The 18,086-nt window shown below is 46.3% G+C and overlaps 1 protein-coding gene across 1 annotated transcript in view; it reads right to left on the minus strand.

Annotated features, from left to right (window-relative positions):
• The window catches only part of Slc15a1 (solute carrier family 15 member 1), a 30,622-nt gene extending 17,314 nt beyond the window's left edge, over nucleotides 1-13,308 (minus strand). The window contains exons 1-9 of the mRNA XM_036198543.1: nucleotides 13,236-13,308; nucleotides 10,962-10,978; nucleotides 10,202-10,283; nucleotides 9,965-10,106; nucleotides 8,860-8,979; nucleotides 5,968-6,067; nucleotides 5,663-5,753; nucleotides 3,447-3,530; nucleotides 603-685 (exon numbers count right to left, since the gene is read on the minus strand). Coding sequence (XP_036054436.1) covers nucleotides 603-685; nucleotides 3,447-3,530; nucleotides 5,663-5,753; nucleotides 5,968-6,067; nucleotides 8,860-8,979; nucleotides 9,965-10,106; nucleotides 10,202-10,283; nucleotides 10,962-10,978; nucleotides 13,236-13,308 — 792 coding nt within the window. The remainder of the gene's footprint in view (nucleotides 1-602; nucleotides 686-3,446; nucleotides 3,531-5,662; nucleotides 5,754-5,967; nucleotides 6,068-8,859; nucleotides 8,980-9,964; nucleotides 10,107-10,201; nucleotides 10,284-10,961; nucleotides 10,979-13,235) is intronic.
• Nucleotides 13,309-18,086: the final 4,778 nt, after the last annotated feature.

The raw sequence follows: 18,086 nt of genomic DNA on the forward strand, positions 1-18,086 counted from the left end.
ATGAACAAACATGGGAGGAAAAAAAAGGCTCATTTTAACTAGTAGATACTAGGCACATTGGCTGAAACATACAAGGGTCTCTTTCTAATCCAGATGCCTGTGTTGGGTCCCATTGTCAGTATTTTACTCCCCAGCCCATCTAGAAAAGCATGTTCAATAGAAATTAAATAAATGTACACATTTGTATTAAGTTTTCTAATAGCCAATTAACAAGTAAAAACAAAAGACATAAAAGTGCCCCTCCCCCAGGGTTTCTCTGTGCAGCCCTGGCTATCCTGGAACACGCTCTGTAGACTAGGCAGGCCTTGAACTCAGACATACACCTGCTCTGCCTTCTTCATGATCCTTCATGCCTCTGCTGGGATTAAAGGTGTGTACCACCAACACCTGGCTCTATTTGGTAAGTTGTATAAAGAAAAGATACCCAAGTACCCTAAAAAAGTCATCTTAAAGGGAAAAATCAAAACTTTGTTGAACTTTCTTTTTTAGAATTGAACTTTGATTTAAAGGAGGAGGAAGGCAGAGGAAAGCTCTGGAGTGATTTAATGAGGGGGAGAGGGAGGGGGGAGGGCAGGGGAGGGGAGTGGGGAGAGGGCACTTACACCAATGCATTTGGCCACTTTGCTCATGATGTTGCCCTGGGGCTGGACCTTCTTGTACATCCCACTGCCAAGGACAAACACAACTGCGCAGGACAGAGGAAGAGCCGTCACTGCCAGAGCTCCCCACAGTCCGATGCTTGTTTATCTGCACTGTCCCCTTGTCCGGAAGCATGGGATTGCACATAGAATTGTTTCCCTGCCTCACAGGCGAAGAACTGCTGTTGATTATAGCAACCACCAGAGCCTCTGGGGAGCAGGGTGCTTGTGCTGCCATATACAAACGCCACAGCCTAATGCTGTCTATCAACCCCACCCCCAAAGGAGACTCCCAGCCACTCAGCATAGCTATTTGAACACAAGTCCCAGTTATTGAAAGGAGACCAAGGCACAGGAGCTTTTGCATGCCATAGGAATACATTATTCTACAAAGACAATAAATACAGTGCTAATATTTTTGGCTGCAAATACAGGAGAGGTTTTTTCCTGCTCTTAATATTCAGGAAAAGGGGATTTAATCTGTTGAAATGTTTACTTAATCATCAATGGCGGAATCCCCACCCCATCCCCAGTTACTGTACAGAAGCAGGGCTATAATTAATAGCCTCTGCAGCTGCTTTGATAAAAATGAGAGAACCTTTTCAATAAGGTGATTACTCTTTCGTGGAGCTTGTGAACAACAGGCATCTTGTGAAAATGGCCCACAAAGACAGCATTTCTGCAGGAGATCCTGCATTAGGTTTCCAGATCACCCACTGCTACAACTTGATAACTGAAGAGCATTGGAAGATCATTGCTTCTCCTTGTTAAGGCCGGAGGCATTGCCAGCCACTGGCCTCCAGGTCTCACCAGGTTCATGACTTTTCTGTAGATGCCCTGCATGGCCCCTGACTGATACTGACTCATGCCCAATGCCCTTACGAACATGGGTGATGAAGGTTCCCAGCAGGCTGAGGCAGCACTCCCCTTTGCCAGTCATTATTTTAACCTTTTAACTTTTTGACAGACTGAAGCCTAACTCAAGCACAGAACTTTCTAAAAGAGCTGTAGATGTCTGTGGTCTTAAGTCTTTCATATGAAGACATAGCATCTTTTTCTTAACAATGACTTATACAGACTGAATGAGAACTTACCTGAAGTGCCCTTTTCTACTCAGCACTGAGAGAAGCATACATAGCCCTTTAGAAGACTATGGCCATTTTTGAAGAATTATGGGAGAAAAAAGATGTTGAAAAGGGCAAGGACAGCGCTTACATAATGGAAAAACACAGTAAAACTATTTCAATACGAGAAAAGAGGTGGAAAAAAGGTTCTATTTGATACCAGTAAGACCTGAAAACAAAGCCTGGAGAAAAGGTGCTGAGAAGCCTGAGGGACCACTGTGGGTTCTTCTCATACTGTCAACTCAGAACAGCCCACATTTCCTCCTTGTATTTCTTAAGAAAAAAAAAAACTGCTCAAAACTATAGCACATAACATATGCAGAATCTAGATTCTGTCTACCCATCTGTCTACCTACCATCTACCTGTCTACCTATCATCTACCTGTCTGCATGCCTATCTATCTATCTATCTATCTATCTATCTATCTATCCATCCATCCATCCATCCATCCACCCATCCATCCATCATCCATCCATCCACCCATCCATCATCCATCCATCCACCCATCCATCATCCATCCATCCACCCATCCATCATCCATCCATCATCCATCCATCCACCCATCATCCATCCATCCATCCACCCATCCATCCATCATCCACCCATCCATCATCCATCCATCATCCATCCATCCACCCATCCATCCATCCATCCATCATCCATCCATCATCCATCCATCATCCATCCATCCATCCACCCATCCATCAGCCACCCATCCATCAGCCATCCATCCATCCACCATCCATCCATCATCCATCCATCATCCATCCATCATCCATCCATCCACCCATCCATCCATCCATCATCCATCCATCCATCCATCATCCATCCATCATCCATCCGCCACCCATCCATCATCCATCATCCATCATCCATCCACCATCCATCCATCATCCATCCATCATCCATCATCCATCCATCATCCATCCATCATCCATCCATCCATCCATCATCCATCATCCATCCATCCATCATCCATCCATCATCCATCCATCATCCATCCATCATCCATCCATCATCCATCCACCCATCTAGGGAGCAGCAAGAAGGCTGAGGAAGGACTGGGTTGGGCAATGGGGATGTGAACAAGAAAAAGATACAAAGATGCAATGATAGCTATGTATGAAAATGTCATAATGAAACTTGCCATTCTGCATACTAGCTAAAACTAATCTAAAAAAGAAATATAGCCACTGGTATAAAACACACAAATAAACATAACTGCTATGAACACACATTCCTTCTAGCAGGAAAGGGGTCTAACAGAAACCTTTGGGATGGTGGATAATGGGAACTCAGACCCTAGCAGAAGTACTCAATGGCCATTGAACCAGATCTCTTTACTGCTGCAGCTTATTCATGTTGGCAACAATAGACACTTTCAATTCTGAGCAAACTAAGCTAGCAGACTCCATCACCTCCCTCATCTGCTTAGATGGACTCAGCTCTAATGTCCAGATCAGCTGGCACCTCTCCTCCTAAGCCCCTTCAGGATCCTATTTCCCTCACAATATGGCCACTCCACTTTCTCCTCTCCTAGAGGGAGAACTTGCCAAACATCCAATGCAGAGCTTCACAATACATTTCGTTACAACTTGGCGCATGGACTAAAAAGATTAGCCATGACAATGTGGGTCCTTCCCTGGGCATGGGCTCGTGTCAGTTCAGGTGATGTCTACTCACTTAGAGAAACAGCCATGAGAGCCGCTGGAACCCCAAAGGCCAGTGGGTAACAAGCTTGCTGACTGTGGATTCCACATTGTTGAACTGCGGAGAAATAATGATTAAAAGGCATCAATTTTTTTCCTAATGTGTATATTGTTTCTATTTCTAAAAACCCTCTCTGATTACACCATGTTATTTTTGCTAATGTTCTGGACTTAACTGTTTGCCTCAATGATGTCATTGCCAGCTGAGCAAACTGTCTCCATAGCTTGTTCTAAGGATTTTCTTTTTAAAATTTGATATTCGTTCATTTATTCTGTGTGTGTGTGTGTGTGTGTGTGTCTGTCTGTCTCTGTGTGTGTGTGTGTGTGTGTCTGTCTGTCTGTCTGTCTCCCTCTGTCTCTCTGACTCTCTCTGTGATGGCATGCATCTAGAGGTCAAAGGACACCTTTACCTGCTCAGCTACCTCACTGGCCCCTTGTCTGTGAATTTTACTGTTGCTGGTTTTTTTTTTTTTTTTCCCGAGACAGGGTTTCTCTGTGTAGCTTTGCACCTTTCCTGAATCTCGCTCGGTAGACCAGGCTAGCCCGAATTCACAAAGATCTGCCTGCCTCTGTCTCCCGAGTGCTGGGATTAAAGGCATGTGCCAACACCGCCTGGTTAATGGCTTTCTTTCTTTCTTTTTTTTTCGAGACAGGGTTTTCTGTGTAGCTTTGCACCTTTTCTGGAACTCACTTTGGAGACCAGGCTGGCCTCGAACTCACATGTAGATGTAACTGGCTTGTTAAATAAGAAACACAGAACCAATTGCAGAGTTAAAAACCACGAGGTCAGAACAAGAGCGGAAAACCTTACCCTTCACTGATTCTGCTGTTCTTCCTCTCCACAAGAGACCTACCTCTGTGCGTCCTGTCTATTTAAAAACTTTCTGTTCTGTTTTCTCATTGGTTGTAAACCCAGCCACATGACCTCCTCGTCACTGCCTGTTTGTACAGACCTCCAGGTCTTCTATGGTTGCTATTGAGATTAAAGGCGTGTGTCTGCCATGCTGGCTGTGTCCTTGAACACACAGAGATCTACCTAGCTCTGCCTCCCAAGTGCTGGGATTAAAGGCGTGCACCACTACCACCCAGTTTCTGCTCTGGCTTGCTCTGACCTCAAGGCAACTTTATTAACATAAATAAAATCACATTTCAATACAAATAAAATATCACTATACTCAGAGATCCACCTGCCCCTGCCTCCCAAGTGCTGGGATTAAAGGTGTGCGCCACCACCACCTGGTTGAATTTTATAACTCGTGGAGATAAATGTGACCCGGACGTTCTAACTCAAATATGTGGGACTCAGTGAATTAAGGCAAATGTACTACCATTCAGTATTGCAGGTGTCCCGTCAGTATGGCGGTTACAAGCTGGGAGAGGCCAGACAGTGATTGTTTTGGGCTTAGCTTTGGTTACAGCTCCTCAACTCTATCTCCACAGGGGACGCAGTCAGAGCTAGATGATGGCTGTAACCAGGTTCCTGGATGTGACCTGTAGTTTGTCACTTCTGACTGAGGGCAGAGACTGGAGACTCAGACTGGTAAGGAAAAGCATTAAGGCTTTGTAAAGGCAACAGAGGATTCCCTCACTCCTCTCACACTTCTGAGTATTTCTTTTGGAAACCAAAGGACAAACCTTGCCCATTAAGTTCTTCCTAACCCACAGAAACACCACCACAGGGAAATAAAGAGCAAGGAGCCCAAAGTCAACTATAGCCTTCTATATGTCTTCCCAAACATTGCTGTGGATGATATCTTTCCCCACGTAAAATGTCTAATATTGGAAAATCGATGGAGTGAGAAGGGTGACTTGGAGTCTCCAGTGGTCCTTGAATAAGGAAGTCAAGAGAGACTAGAAGGGGATAAAATGAAGAAGAAAGTTTACAGTTTAGATTTTGATAAACATCCCAGCGTGTGTAGCAGCTTGGCCATTAGAGGACAAAGGGACAAAATAAAACCAACAAGACAAGGACTTAATCTTTGTTTTGAGATAAGGTCTCTCTCACTCTGGCTGGGCCAGAACTCCTTGTATAGACCAGATTGGCCTCCAACTCACAGGGATCCACCTGTTCTGCCTCCCCAGTGTTATGATTAAAAGTGTGCGCCTCCACACCTGGAAAACTTGGCCTTTTTACCTGACTTTCTCATAATTAGAAAGAGAAAACCCAAGTTCTTTCTAGATGGTTCTTACCCCTAAGTATGGGAGTGATAATCGTGGAGAGCAGGCTTCCAGCATTGATGGCCAAATAAAAGATGGAAAAGAATCGGTTTCTCTGTTTTTCCTGTCATAGAACAAAGTTAGATTATAACATTTGTCTGGGAATCATGGGAGATGATGGAGCTTGGAGCTGAGCTCACTTCTGATTTAGTTTGGTTAGCATCTTATTTTCAAGTATCCTGGAAAAAAGCGGAACAGAGATCGGACTTGTTCCAGCCATGTGGTCACTAGGGGACTGTCAGTCATGAATGGGGCTCCTGAAGAGTTCATGTTCTTACCTGGCCCTCTTCAAACTGATCGCCACCAAATGCAGACACACAGGGCTTGATTCCTCCTGTACCAAAGGCTATCAGGACCAGGCCGATCATGGACAGTGCTCTGGGAAAGGATCAGTTTAAGGGCAAGGTGGCAGTTCCTCAGAGGAAGGAGCCTCCCCCACAGTCTCCCTATAAGGACCAGGTGCAGCAGCAATCACATAGAGGTTCAGCCTCCATGAGAAGGGAACGCACAAGAACACGGCTGTGAGCGCTGAATGAAAACGACACCATCTTGTCTAATCATTTATCACCCATGAAATTGAAAAATAACTTAAAATCTGAACAAAGATTTATGTATGGACTTTAGGGGAGCCTTATCATTTCTAATAAAAGAATAAGTGCATGAAATATTAGTTAAGGGGCTGAGAGCATAGCTCAGTGGTAGAGTAAATGCTTAGTATGCACAGGTTAGTTCTGAGCACACATGCAGACGCAAATTCTAATTGAACAAGCCTAAGTCTTGTGTCAATCAAAATGGACTCATAATAGTCATTTAATGACATTGGCAATGTGATTTAATTGCAAAGCAGAACATCTGGCTAGGAACTACAAGCTTCTCCATTTGCTTACAGTGGGAAGGCTGGGAAGAACAGAACTAATGGCATATTGTATGGTGAGGTTGTGGGACTAAGGACTATTTATTTTAAACTTTTGTTATTTTCCAGGTTATCTGTAAGCATTTTACCTCCTGAATTAAAAAAAATCATGGGGCAACAGGCAGAATTAAGACAAAGTATGAACACATGTATGAAAATGCCATCACAAAGCTCATTACTTTGTATGCTGACCTTAAAAGTTATCCAAACAGGGAAAACCCATAGCATTTATGATTTTAGAGTTTTGCTAGGAGTTAGGCACAATAAACCTGAAATTTTGTAAAAATAAATATCTTCTTGGCTGCCAATGTTGCTTAAACTATTTAAAAATTAAATGGATGAGGTCTCTCTTTGATCTGGGGTTCTTCATTTTGGCTATATTGGATGTCTAGTAAGCCCCCAGGGTCTGTCTGTCTCTGCTCCCCCAAGGTTGGGGTTACAGATGCATGCTGCCATGCCCACTTTTTTGGGTATGGGAATCTGAGCTCAGGTTCTCAAGCTTGCATGGTGAACACTTTACCTACTGAGCCATCTCTCCAGCCCTGCACCCCCTCCATGTTTTGGAGAAGACAGCTTATTCAGGGTGACCTCGCTGTTTTGTAGGAGAGCCTGGCTCAGAGCTGGTAGTCTGTGCTGCCCACTGTGTTCATGCCCCCTCACCAACACTGCTCTTCCTGGGCCAGGCATCAGGCACGATGACTGTCCTCTGGGTGCAAATGTGTTCAACAGGAAAGTCAGAGACTGGGCATTAGAGCTACTAACTTAAACGTCAGTCATCTTTACAGCCCATGAGATAGCTTACTCCTACATTAGGGAGCTGAACTACCAAGTCAGCCTTTAAACTTTTAAAAGGAATTTGGAGTTCTACGAAGACTTTGGACTTGAAAAGAAAGTTTGGGTATTGTAAAGAGACTTTGAACTTTTTTTTTTTTTGAGACAAGATCTCACTATGTAGCTCTGACTGTCTTGGAACTCATTATGTAGGCCAGGCTGGCCTCGAACTCACAGAGCTCTGCCCATCTCAGCTGTCGAGTGCTGAGATTACACACCTGGCTAGTGTTTACATTTTTAAAGACTGAGGGACTTTTAAATTTTGGAATATTTTATATTGCAATGTTCATATTAATGTGTGATCTTGGGGATGAATAAGGAAGGGAAGGTTGTGACCAACAGTGATGTGTCAAGTTCACAAGCGGTCAGCTGTGTTGGATAATGTCACCTTGACACACGCTGGACTTATCAGGGAGGAGGGAGCCTCACATGAGGCAATGCCTCTATAAGATTGGGTGTAGGCAAGCCTGGAGGGCATTTCCTTAATTAGCGATTGATGGGGGAGGTCCCAGCCCACTGTGGGTGGTGCTATTCCTGGGCAGGTAGTCCTGAAGTATATATGAAAGCAGGCTGAGTGAGCCATGGGAGCAAGCTGTAAGCAGCACCCCTCCATGGCTTCTGCATCAGCTCCTGCCTCCAGATTCCTGCCTTGTTTGAGTTCCTGTCCTGACTTCCTTCTGTGATGAACAGTAATGTGGAAATGTAAGCTGAATAAACCCTGTCCTCCCCAAGCTGCGTTGGTCATGGTGTTTCATCACAGCAATAGTAACCCTAAGAGAATAGTGATGCACACATATGATCCAGCACATAGGAGGCTGATGCTGTGTTAAAAAACAGAAAGCAAACAAGCAACCTTTGTAATTAGTCTATTGAGCCAGATTGCAGGAAAGGAGACTAACTCCAGCGAGAATAAACCTTGCTGTCAAGAGTTCAGAACAGATGGCTAGGACAATACCTGTTATCGAACTACTCACAAATAACCTATGTGGTTACAGGGAGAAACTAAAGGTCTTGGATAGTGAGGAAAGCTGGTAGTGTTGAGGACCAAGGTCTATGGGAGCTATGTCCCTCTAAGGAAGACAAGATGAGCATGACCATACGCCATGACCATACACCAAATGGGATGTCTCAACTCTCATCAAAGCGAGCAGACATTAGGGTGGTGGCATCCTGAGGACTCAACTCTCAGTCCATTGAGTGTATTACTGACTAGGGAGGCAAAACCTCTCTGCTTTCTTGGGGACATTCAAGGAACAAGATAAATCATCATAGCATCAAATAAGCAAGCAGTGAGGGGGCGGGGCAGCAGAGGGGGCGGGGCGGCAGAGGGGGCGGGGCGGCAGAGGGGGCGGGGCGGCAGAGAGTGGTGGGCAGCAGAGGAGGCGGGGCGGCAGAGGGGGCGGGGCATCAGTGGCCAAAGACTCACACATGCACAGGAAGGATGTCAGGAGTACCATCGTGGTTGTGGTCTGTGAGGTCATTAATTGAGCTCACTGAGATGACCGCCTGTCCGATAGTATAGACGATGGACAATGAAATAATTGTCCTGTGTTTAGAAAGGGTAAGAAAGTCCCAGTCAGTTGCACAGTAGCTGTCCATTTTCATTTTCCTTCCTGCAAAACTTCAAAGGGTCCTGTCATGGATCCACCCGTTTTTTCAAAACTGGGTAAAAAACGTGAACTCTCAGGAGGGGAGAGCATAGGGGCAGAGAGTGAAACTTTGGTTGGAACCCAGAAGGGGAAGCCTCACCTCTAATTTCCCTCCACTTCCACATCTGCTACCACAGAAATCAGTCTTTATGGCTTTGGACAATAAGACTTACTAATCCTGGCAGCATTGAGTGGACTCAGGGGTTAAAACAACCAAACATGGCGTCGGGAAGAAATAAGTGGTAGGTAAGAGAGGAAGTGGATGGAAAGAATTCAGGGTGAACTTGATCAAAACACATTCCATACATCTATGGAATTTTTAAACATTTACAAAAAGAGTTTCTAGTCTTGTGCCTGATAAGAGGACATGACCAACTTGACACACTTCTTTATAAAGAATGCCTGTTCTTGCTCCTGCCATGGAGAACATCTTCCTTCTCTATAAAGTCCCAGGAAGCTTTTCCTGGTAGTGTCCCGCGAGTGAGCGAGTGAGCTGTCCTCTGGTTTGGTGAGTGCTCACAGTGGTCTCCCATCCGCCACATGAGCCAGCAGCGGCAAGGCCTGAGCATCAGGCAGTCTTTCCTTTCCCAGCTCTGAACGCCAAGTCTCACCAGTGATAGGCAGGGTCTTTGCCACTATTTCAAAATGATACAGTTTGGTTGGGGCTGGTCACAAACAAAACTAAACAATGACAAGTCTGCAGCCTTCTTGATTCCCAGTGCTGTGTTAGGAATATGCTATTAAGCAGAAACAAGGCCACAGATGTCCTACAAGTTTCTTTTCCTTGAGTCTCCCTCCCCTCCCCTGCAGCCTATCATCCCAAATCACAAAGCTCACAATTAACACATCGGCTCCTGTGACGAGAAAGACCCCATCACTCACTTGAACTTCCCCAGCCAGGAGTCTGCGATCAGAGCTCCAAGAATTGGAGTCAGGTAGCACAGGGCAGCGAATGTGTGGTAGATGGCCGTGGACAGGTCGTCATCCCAGCCAATGAAGTTTCTGAAGTACAGAACCAGGAGTGCTTTCCACGGAGGCAGGTGGAAGAGAGAAACCGAGTTAGGGCTGGCTAAGGGAACACATGCTCTTACAGAAGGGCGAGGTGAGCCCGAAACTTACCTCGCATCCCATAGTAGGAGAATCGTTCACAGAATTCATTGATCACGATGAAGAAGATGCTCAAGGGGTAACCAAAGCAGCTCTGACAAAAAGGAAAATAATATCCAGATGTGCTCACACACCAGTGTAGTGGGTAGCCATCCCAGCCTTGGTCTGGAAGTTCCAACCTCCATTGAGGCTTCCTAATGGTCACGCCCACAAGGTGGAGCTGAGGGAGGACGCTGAAGACCCAGGATCAAGAGGAGAGGCTGCTCTTGTTTCCTCGACCCCGGACGGACGGTGCAGGTAGACCGAGCAGAGTTCTCCAGAGAACACCGCCGGACTGCGCCATACCTTCCCCAGACCCTACAACCTGCCCCTTCATTTGTAAGCTACCCGCCCCCCCCCACACACAAACCCTCCCTTTTAACTACGTGGAGTGGCCCTAATGATTTCACCAACACACCAGCACTGGAGGCTCAACAAAGATCTACTGCACACTTACAAATTCTCAGTTCTCTCCTGACCCAGAATCTTGAATTTTGTGATTTTTGTAGCCTATGTTAGTCATTCCCACAGACTGCAAAGAAATAAATTAGCTAGCATGGGCAGGGAATAAACATTTCCTAAGGCGAGGACCTCTCACAAAGAACTCAGGGCCATCCCCATGCCCTAAGCACAGAGTGTGTCAAGTGAATAAGGCACATTTGTAGCCACCAAGGGACAAAACATTGTATGACTTCCATGACGGAGACACAGGAGAAGGACAAAGGATGCTCACCCGTGACTTGGATGTCCCTAAAAGAAAAACAAAACACCAATGTTAAATTCACATCCGACTCAGCTCCCCTGGCTTCTCATAACAACTAGCTTTGGCATTCTTTGGGATCCTAAGCCTTGACTCTGACACTTCATCATCTGCAGTGAGGACTGATCTCCTCAGGCAATGCTTGTGAGCATTCAGGAGTGAGAATCAGCGCTCAGAAAATCATGCCCAAACCATTTCCTCCTCAAACACTTCACAGGCTACCTCTTATAAATGCAAACATTCCAGTGTGTTCTTTTCTACTTCACCAGGACATCAGGGTCCTCTGGGGGTTAAACCACGGAGGTGTAACATGCTTTGGGGTGCCTAATTCAGAGTGAGGATTCAACCACTCCTTCCTGCTCCTAACCCTGCCTTCCCTCCAGCCCTCCTCCATGCAAAGACCCCGTGATGTCCAACTGTTTGTTCACTGCATATGTTGTGTGCTCTCTCAGAATTCATGACATGGGAGATGGCAGCCTGTTGCTGGGTGCCCCACCTCCTTTCATGTGTCCCTCTCCACTCAAGTTTTAGCATTGGTGTTGACACACAGTATGGTGTAATGATGGGTCATTCATACATATTCTTGCCTCCCCTCTAGACTGAGTCTCTCAAATGGAAGAAACATGCTACACATCTTAACATTCCTGCTTGTTTACAGTACGGACAGTGAGCCAGGCTATTGTTAGAAGTTGGTGAAAACAAAACACGAGAACCCAAACCTAAGGTCTGAGGAGCACCCTTCAGCCCCAGGACCTCGGAAGCAGAGACCTCTGCTCCTCTGCCTCCCTCCTCTGAATTTTGGGGTGTTCTACATTCTTGTCTCTGGTCTTCACTAAATCTTCTCTGCTCCCTGTACCTACACATTGCTCCATACTTATCACTACCTGTCACCACTGTGTCCCTTTGTAGGGGGAAACCCACCCTCTTCCTGTTTCCCAGCCCCCACTGGTCTCATCTTAGAGTTCTCTGCTGCTAGGGCTCCCACGACACTCCTGCCTGTTAGGAGTCAATGGCTCAGCAGTGGTGAGTTACAAGCCAGGCCTTCCTGAGACTCTCCAGGGGGCTTGTGAAAACAGACTGCTGTGCTGCTCAGAGCTGCTGACTCCGTAGGTCTGGCAGACACATGTGACTGCATTTTCAACCAGTGGCCAGTGGTTGCATGCTTTGAAAACTGCTGCACTGGAGGATTAGAAGTAATCCTTGAACCCCAGTTGTGGCCCCTGCGCCCTGTCCTGTAGCAGAGTGAACTCTAGGAGAGAGCTTGGCTAGAACCCACATTGGTCACTATGCCTTGTATTAAGATTCAGGGAGAATCTGGCTTTCAGACAAGCTCCATGGTCACATGGATGCAGTCTGGAGACCTCACACTTTGAGAAGCACGTGTAAGCTGTGGTATCCTGTTGCCTGACTGTGGTGGGTATTGTGTTCCCTGAAATATTGTGTGTTCCCCGAAATAAACATATCTGGTGTCAGAGAACAGACAGCCACTAGAATAAAGCCAAAAATGGTGGCTAGAAAATATGAAGAGTAAGCCATAACAGAAGTTGGGTGGTGGTGGTGCACACCTTTAATCCCAGCACTTGGGAGGCAGAGCCAGGTGGATCTCTGAGTTCAAGGCCACTTTAGAAACAGCTAAGCATGGTGACCCACGCCTTTAATCCCAGAAACCCAACCTTTAATCCCAAGGAGTGGGGGCAGAAAGAGAAAAGTATATAAGGCGTGAGGACCAGGAATTAGAGGAGAGAAAAGCATGTATTTAGTTAAGCATTTGGCTGGAGAAGCGTTCAGGCTTTGGAGCAACACAGCTCAGCTGAGAACCATTGGGATGAGGACTCAGAAGCTTCCAGTCTGAGGAAACAAAACCAGCTGAGGGACTGGTGAGGTGAGGAAACTGGCTTGTTCTGCTTCTCTGATCTTCCAGCATTCACCCCAATAATCTGCCTCAGGTTTGATTTCATTAATAAGACCTTTTAAGTTTCCTGTTACACCTGACAGATATCCATATGTAAAGATGATCCTGAGAACCAGGAAGACCAGCTAGCTATCCAGAGCAGAAACCAAAGGCAGAAGCTGGGCTGGTACTGGTCCACCACTGCTCTGCCTCAGTCTCTTCATTCACAACTCTTCCCCTCAGGATTCCCACCATGTACTGTCAGTCTGTGTTACTCCCAGATCCACCCCACAATAAGCAAAACCCAAGCTCTTGACCTTGATCATATGGCTCCCCCCAAACCAGCTCCCACTCACCTCCCCGACAGGCACATCCCTTCCCATTCCTGTCAGCTGAGCTGGGGGCCCTTTCCTTGCCCAGCTCAGCCATGGCCACAGGCACCACACCAGATGGTCTTGTGTTTTGTCCACTTCAGAGTCTGTTTGATATTTTAGTCCTTGATCTGAGGAAGGAAATCACACCATCCTGATCTCCTAGGACTCCAGTTCTCAATTCTTACTGTTGAAGCTGGAGCCAGAGCTTGCACACCATAACCAAACTGGGTTTTTCCCAGTTAAGAGTTCTCTGATGGAGGGGTTGCTTCAAAGCGCCATGTATACAAAGAACGCCAAGGGGTCAGACCTGAGATTGAGTCTCAGTTCTGCCAGCTGGCATTGGGGTCCTGGGCAAGCCTGGATAACTGGGTAGCTGAAATGAAGATAAAGAATGCCACCTGCTTTGTAAGGCTACTATAAGAGCTCATGAGGGGCCAACAAGATGGATGGCTCAGATGGAAAGGGCACTGACACCAAGGCTGAAGACTTGGGTTCAATTCACAGAATCTACACGTTAGGAGAATGGACTCTTACAAGTTTTCCTCTGACTGATACAAACATGCATGTGCATGGAAGTGCACACAGTGTGAAAAAAAAGTTTATGTGAAGGTTTCTCTCCTAGCTTCACCAATTAGTAAATTAGAGACACTACCATCTGTTGTGGAATATTATTTTAAGGTGTGTTACATTTGTTTATGCTGTGGGACATTTATTTAATGATGTAAAGATGTGTTGCATTCCTTTATGTTGCATTTGTTTAACTCTGTGAAGCTGTGTTACTGAGACTGTCTAAAACACCTGATGGGCTAATAAAGAGCTGAAGGACCAATGGCAAGGCAGGAGAATGGATAGGTGGGGCTGGCAGGCAGAGAGAATAAATAGAGAAGTCTGGGAGGAGGGAGAAGAAGAAGAAGAAGGAGAAGAAGGAGGAGGGGGAGGAGAAGAGGAGGAGGGGGAGAAGAGGAGGAGGAGGAGGAGGGGAGGAGAGGAGGAGGAGGGGGAGGAGAGGAGGAGGAGGAGGAGGGGGAGGAGAGGAGGAGGAGGAGGGGGAGGAGAGGAGGAGGAGGAGGAGGAGGGGGAGGAGAAGAGGAGGAGGAGGAGGAGGAGGAGGAGGAGCAGCAGCAGCAGCAGCAGCAGCAGCAGCAGCGAGAGAACAAGATGAGGCCGCTAGGGCCAGCCACACACCCAGTCATGGAATAAGTATGAAAGTAACATATATAGAAGTAAGAAAAGAAAAAAGTCCAGAGGCAAAAGGTTGATGGGATAATTTAAAGTTAAGTTGGCAAGAAACACGCCAAGCTAAGGCTGGGCATTTATAACTAAGAATAAGCCTCCATGTGTAATTTATTTGGGAGCTAGGTGGCATGCCTCCCCAAAGAGCAAAAACCACCAACAACCATCCTAGAATCTTTGGTCTTGAATGGTACTCTCCTGAATGACAATTCAATGTTCACTAAAAAATGGTCTCCAAAGAGTTGATTGTCTCAGTCTTCAAGCAGAGTTCAGATCCTGACCTGAAACTCGATCTATGTGGTGGTTAATCTCAACTTCCGTCTTGGTTAGATCTACGTCACTGTGGAAACACATCCCTGGGCATGCTAAGAGGGTATTTCCAGAGAGGTTGAACTGAGGAGGAGGGAAGACCTGTCCTGAGTGTGAACCGCACCCTTGGGCTGGTCCTGCATTGAACAAGGGGAAGCTGAGCTGAGCACCAGAAGTCACCTCCCTCTACTTTCTGTCTGTGGGGGTCCGTGACTATGCTTTTGCTGCAGTGATGGACTTCCCTGCAGTGATGGTCTGTATTCTCAGATAGCCCGAATAAACCCTCCCTCCCTCAGATTTCCTTTTTCATGGATTTTGTCACAGCAGTGAAAAAAGTAACTACCCCTCCCCCTCCCCCTCCTCACCCCCACCCCGACTCCATATTCCCTGGCTGAGCATTCTCCTTCTGTTCATCCCTAGGACCTGATGACTTCTGCTGTGCTTGGCCTATGAGGAGCCCTGGGTAGATCAGAGGAGAGAAGTTTTCCTGAAGCTGTCCATATGGGATCATTCCAGTTTAGCTGTCGGCTTGGGAGATAGTCACTGCTTCTCTGAGGACAGCCCTCTCCACCCCTCCGTCACTCTCTTGAGTTTTGGTGTCTTTTTCCTCCTCACACTTGATGTTTGAGCATTCTCCCAAGGGTACCTGCTCCGTGGTTTCTCATCCTCCACCCTTGCCTAGTCTTTGGCACCTTATTGCTGATAGAACACGGGAATACAGTACACTAGCTACAGACAGTCCCTACAGCCACCCTTCATTCCCACACAAGAAGAGTCTTAGTGCCCAGGGAACAGGACCGAGGAGGCAAACCAGGCTGTGGGCGTTCTTCAGTGCCCTGATTTATGGCAGGGCAGCTTGTGTTCTTGAAGGTACAGCAGTGCCCCCCAATGCTCCATCTACTTAAACCTCAGAGAATACGACCTCCCCAAGGCCTTCTAAGGACAGAGCAAGGGGTGAGACTGACAGAGGCCCAGAGTCTACAGAGCCAGGGTGGGCTTCAGCACATTGGTGCTTTCCTCATGTCCCTAGGTGCTCTGGCTCACAAGGGAGGACCCTGAATCTCCACAGCACAACTCTCTATTTCTGTTAAACATTACCTAGCATTGATTTACATACAATGTATATACTGTTATGGGAAATGTTTAGTGGGCTGAGACCTCAGCTGACCAATCATCACACCTAGAATTTCATCATGGAAAAGGAAATGTCCAACCTCACTCAAACAGAAGCCTGAGAGGTAGAGCCTAGCCATCCTGTGGGAAGCATTTTGTGTTTTAAAAGGTGTGCATTCCCGAGAACTGCCTTTATTATTCCGGGGCAGAGGTTGCTCAGCGCTTTCTATAGAAATCAGAGCTATGGGCTGGCCACACACTGAAGTCAGCATTTCTTATCCGAATGTACCTTTGCCAACAGGACTGCTATCATAGAAAGGTCGAGTGCAGAACTAGGGGCCAAAAGTTCAGACTTTTTTCTTTTCTGAGACAGGGTTTCTCTGTGTCATTTTAGTGCCTTTCCTAGAACTCACTCTGTAGACCAGGCTGGCCTTGAACTCACAGAGATCCGCCTGTCTCTGCCTCCCAAGTGCTGGGATTAGAGGTGTGTGCCACCACTATGAGGCTAAAAGTTCAGATTTGATCTGAACTCAGATGCAGGTATTTTTAGAAGTGGCAGGAAATAGTTTTCTCTCCACCTCATTTCAACTTCAACATGACTTGGTTTCTTCAGTCCATCAGTGTGGAGGTTATCCCGTCACTACACTCAGTCAGCATCATGGAGTGACTCCATGTTTCCGGAAAAGCTCCTAGATCACTTAGAGGTGTAAGTATGACCTGAGCCCCATCTAGACTCCAGATACCCTTATCTAGAAAGCTCAGTGGTGCCAGTATGTCTAATCACGGACTAAACATTGGCTTTTGCTGTTATTATGCCTAATAGATTTTTACTTTCTATTGTCTAAAAAATTTAGACAAAATTTAATAAGTCAGGATATATTCCACATTTCTCTTATTACTAACTTTGGAATGCAGTGGAGGGACAGAGAAAGCAAGGAAAAAAAATGAGACTCTAGTGAGACCCTCACTTAAAAACATTTCTCCATTAACAAGAACATTTCCTGTGATCCATGCAAAGCACACTTTAAACCATGTAGGTTAGAATCTCTAAGTAGTGTTCTGTTACCTAAAAATCAATACAGTGAGAGCTGCTTAATGGGGTATGTTCTGAGAAATGTATTTCATCATTGATAGCAAAGATCATGATGATGTTTTCATCACTGCTCAAACATTATGGAGTGTATTTACACAAACCTGGATGGTACAACCTATCACAGGTCTACAATATATTGTAATCTTATGGGCATATACCCTCCATGGTCAGAACATCACATGGCACTCAGCTGAGACCCTCAGCAACCCTTGGGCCACAGAGTGCACTTCCAGAAGTTGGATTTGGGATCTTGGAAGAACAAAGCATTTGCTGAGGTCTGAGAAAGGAACCCCTACTTTCAGATGGAGAAAAACTATTTCCTAATACTTCTAAAAGTATCAGCACCCTACCGTCTGGGCATCTTTCCTTCCACTGAAAAGGGGACTTTGTTGATACCATTACATATCTTGAAATATGGACTTTATCTTGAGTTATTCAATGGGTGACTATAACCACCATACAAAGAAGTGTCTGGGATTTCCTTTCTATACCATTCATTGCCAAAGCAAGTGAAGCCAGGCATGGTGGTCCCAGCACTGGGGAGGCAGAGGCAGGCAGATCTCTGTGAGTTCAAGGCCAGCCCGGTCTACAGAGTGAGTTCTAGGACAGCCAGTGTTATGTAGAGAGATCCTGTCTTAAACAAAAACAAACACCCCAAGAATAAAGAAAGAAAGCTACCTAAATGCTAAAAGAATCAGCTCAGTGCTAGGGACCTTACCAAAGACCAGATTGACCATGGTTGATCTAGGTCATGGCAGAAGTCTTGTAGTCCTCTTGGGATACAGAAGGAGGAGAGGCCTGTGATGAGTCCAGACCCCATGCACCTCTTGAGTCTCAACAAGGGTGATGAGTATCAGTATAGCTCTTCAGGAGATGGGCATGGAACATAAAGCCACCTAACTGCTGCCTAGCTTCAGCTCCTCAGCAGTGGGTACAAGTCGGGCTGTTCCTGAGACTCTCCAGGGGGCTTGTGAAAACAGACTGCACTCAGCAGTGGGTACCACACAACTCATAGTGCCAGCAGCAGCTCCTGACATGTCTGTGTTGCAGGCCAGATGCCAGGGCACTCTTCCTGTACTACCTAC

The sequence above is a fragment of the Onychomys torridus genome, chromosome 9, assembly GCF_903995425.1.
Source record: "Onychomys torridus chromosome 9, mOncTor1.1, whole genome shotgun sequence".
NCBI classification, from domain to species: domain Eukaryota; kingdom Metazoa; phylum Chordata; class Mammalia; order Rodentia; family Cricetidae; genus Onychomys; species Onychomys torridus.